This window comes from Antrostomus carolinensis, unplaced genomic scaffold (genome assembly GCF_000700745.2).
Source record: "Antrostomus carolinensis isolate BGI_N321 unplaced genomic scaffold, ASM70074v2 scaffold41410, whole genome shotgun sequence".
Taxonomy (NCBI): Eukaryota; Metazoa; Chordata; class Aves; order Caprimulgiformes; family Caprimulgidae; genus Antrostomus; species Antrostomus carolinensis.
In genome coordinates, this window is record NW_010291347.1 from 1 (window position 1) to 3,666 (window position 3,666).

General features: G+C 52.5%; 1 protein-coding gene across 1 annotated transcript in view; it reads left to right on the forward strand.

Moving 5' to 3' along the window:
* Positions 1-505: 505 nt before the first annotated feature.
* LOC104531200 (N-acetylmuramoyl-L-alanine amidase-like) overlaps positions 506-3,666 on the forward strand; it is a gene marked incomplete at its 3' end in the record, with an annotated part of 5,048 nt that continues 1,887 nt past the window's right edge. The window contains 3 exon segments of the mRNA XM_029087012.1: positions 506-560; positions 3,242-3,458; positions 3,460-3,666. The exon segment at positions 3,460-3,666 is cut by the window's right edge and continues 470 nt beyond it. Of these exon segments, the coding sequence (XP_028942845.1) occupies positions 506-560; positions 3,242-3,458; positions 3,460-3,666 (479 nt within the window).

Sequence of the window (3,666 nt, forward strand, 5' to 3'; positions counted from 1 at the left end):
CTCACGCGTGTCCTGGTGGCACACACACGTATGCACGCTCACACGCATCCTTTGTTTGCACACACACGCCAATGCACACGGGCACACACGTGTGCGCTCACATAAGAACACATGTGCACGTGCACGCCGCAGGCACACACACCCCCCCGTGTACGCGTGTGTACGTACGCACATGCACATGTATGTAAGCACTGTCAGCACACACACGTACGTACACACGTACACGCACTGCGCACACGTGTAGATGTAAACACATACACACGTACTCCATGCACACGCAATGCACACACGTGCACAAGCATGTAGCCTCTTCCTGGTCCCCCCACACATGTGCACGTGACAACACACACATGTGCTGCAGAGCCGCCACCCCCCCCAGAACCGCCCACACACCACACACGTGTGCCACCCGACACGCCTCCCGCGCCCGTGTCCCTCCCGTGCGGGGTCAAAGTCCAACGGGGCCGCGACACGGGACGCGGTGACAGGAGCTGTATCCTGAACCATGATCCTGCGGCTCCTTCTGGTGCTGAGCGTCTGCGCCCGGCCCGGCACAGGTAGGCACATGCCACGACATGCCACAACATGCTAAAACATGCCAGAACACTCCACAACACCCCACAACATGCTGCAACACCTCACTACATGCCACAACACCCCGCAACATGCTACAACACCCCACAACATGCTACAACACCTCACTACATCCTACAACACACCACAACATGCTACAACACCTCACTACATGCTACAACACATCACTACATCCTACAATACCCCACAACATGCTACAACACCTCACTACATGCTACAACACCCCACAACATGCTACAACACCCCACAACATGCTACAACACCTCACTACATGCTACAACACCCCACAACATGCTACAACACCTCACTACATCCTACAACACACCACAACATGCTACAATACCTCACTACATGCTACAACACACCACAACATGCTACAACACCTCACTACATGCTACAACACACCACAACATGCTACAACACCTCACTACATCCTACAACACACCACTACATGCTACAACACCTGACTACATCCTGCAACACACCACAACATGCTACAACACCTCACTACATGCTACAACACACCACAACATGCTACAACACGTCATGACACTCCACATTATGTCACGGTATAGCATGATGACATGCCACAACATGCCATGACATGCCACAGCACCCTGCAACACTCTACAACACCTCACAACACACTGTGACATGCCACAACATGCTACAACATGCCACAACACACTACAACACGCCACAACATGCTGCAACATCCTATAACACCCCACAACATACTGTGACATGTCACAAAGTGATACAACACACCACAACATACTACAACATGCCTCACACCATGACATGCTACAACATGCCACAACACTCCACAATGTCCCACAACATGCTTCAATACACCACAACATGCTACAACACCTCACAACACACAATGACATACCACAATATGCTACAACATGCCACAACACTCTACAACACACCACAACATGCTACAACATCCTATAACACCCCACAACACACTGTGACATGTCATAACATGCTACAACACACCACAACATACTACAACATGCCACAACACCCTATAACACCCCACAACACCGTGACATGTCACAACATGCTACAACACCCCACAACATGCTACAACATGCCACACACCATGACATGCCACAACACTTCACAACACCCCACAACATGCTACAACATGCCACACACCATGACATTCCACAACACTCCACAACATGATACAACACCCCACAACATGCTACAACATGCCACAATACATCGTGACATGCCACAACATGCTGTGACATGCCACAACGCCCCACAGCGTACGTCAACACACCATGACATGCTCCAACATGCTAAACCATCTGACCACATGCTACAACACACCACCACACACTGTGACATGCCACATCATGCTACAACATGTCACAACACCCTGCAACACACTACAACACGCCATGACATGCTCCAACATGCTAAACCACCCCACAACACCCCACAACACGCCCCAACACGCTAACACACACGTGTGGTTTGGGGGGCTTTAGGCTTCAGTCGAGCTTTGGGTGCTCCTGATGGGTGCAGTCACCCAGCTTTGGGCTGCTTGGGCCCTTTTTGGGGTGTTTTCACCCGGTTTGGGGTGTTTTCACCCCTTCTGGGGTATTTTTCACCCTATTTGGGGCATTTTCACCCCATTTGGGGTATTTTTCACCCTATTTGGGGTGTTTTCACCCCTTCTGGGGTATTTTTCACCCTATTTGGGGCATTTTCACCCCATTTGGGGTATTTTTCACCCTATTTGGGGTGTTTTCACCCCTTCTGGGGTATTTTTCACCCTATTTGGGGCATTTTCACCCCATTTGGGGTATTTTTCACCCTATTTTGGGTGTTCTCACCCCATTTGGGGTGTTTTCAGACCATTTTGGGTGCAGTCACCCAGCTCTGGGTGCCTTTGCTATTTTTTGGGGTGTTCTTGCACCCTTGGGGGTGATTTTGCCCTGCTTTGGGTGCTCTCACCCTGCTCTGGGTGCTTTTACCCTGGTTTGGGTGATTTTGCCCTCTTCTGGGTGCTTTCACCCCATTTTGGGTGCTTTCACCCTGTTTGGGGTGTTTTCACCCTGTTTTGGGTGCTTTCACCCTATTTTGGGTGTTTTCACCCTGTTTGGGGTGTTTTCACCCTGCTTTGGGGTGCATTTGCCCTGTTTTGGGTGCATTTGCTCTGCTTTTGGGTACATTAACTCTTTCCTGGGTACCTTTGCTCTGCTATGGGTGCTTTTACCCTATTCTGGGTGATTACAACCTATTTTGGGTGCTTTCACCCTATTTTGGGTGTTCTCACCCTGTTCTGGGTGCTTACACCCTATTTTGTGTGTTCTCACCCCGTTTTGGGTGCTTTCACCCTATTTTGGGTGCTTTCTCCCTGTTTTGGGTGCTCTCACCCTATTCTGGGTGATCTCACCCTCTTTTGGGTGCTTTCACCCTGTTTTGGGTGCTCTCACCCTATTTTGGGTGCTTTCACCCTCTTTTGGGTGCTTTCACCCTGTTTTGGGTGCTCTCACCCTATTTTGGGTGCATTTCCCCTCATTTCGGTTCCGTCACCACACTCACCCACCCTGGTACATTCTTTCACCACCCCTGTGCCTACGGTCCCCCGGGTGCCCCTGGGTCCCCTCCCACGTCCCTGTCCCCTCCCCAGGTCTCCCACCACGCCACATGGACACCGTGGTTGAGATTGTGGAAGCCCTTGAGTCGGACAAGCACGGCGTCACCATCACCGTGCCGGAGCTGGCGCGGGCGTTGGGTGGTTGCAGCACCCCGGGGTGCCGCGCGGTGCTGGGAGAACCACCCAACGTCCCACCAGCCCCACCAACGCTCAACCACGAGCAGTGGCTGCTCTTCACCCAACGACGCCGAGGCACCCGAGCGCGGGGCCGTGTTGGCACCTGACGGTTCCACCGTCACCCTCGGTCCCCTCTTTGCTGGCATCGAGGTTGGTCTCAAGCGGGTGCTGGGGTGGCCCATCCCCACCATCAAGCCACCCATTGACGCACTCTATGCTGTCACCATCACTGAGGCTTTGGGGACATCCTTCCTCTTGGCTCGTGACGGCAA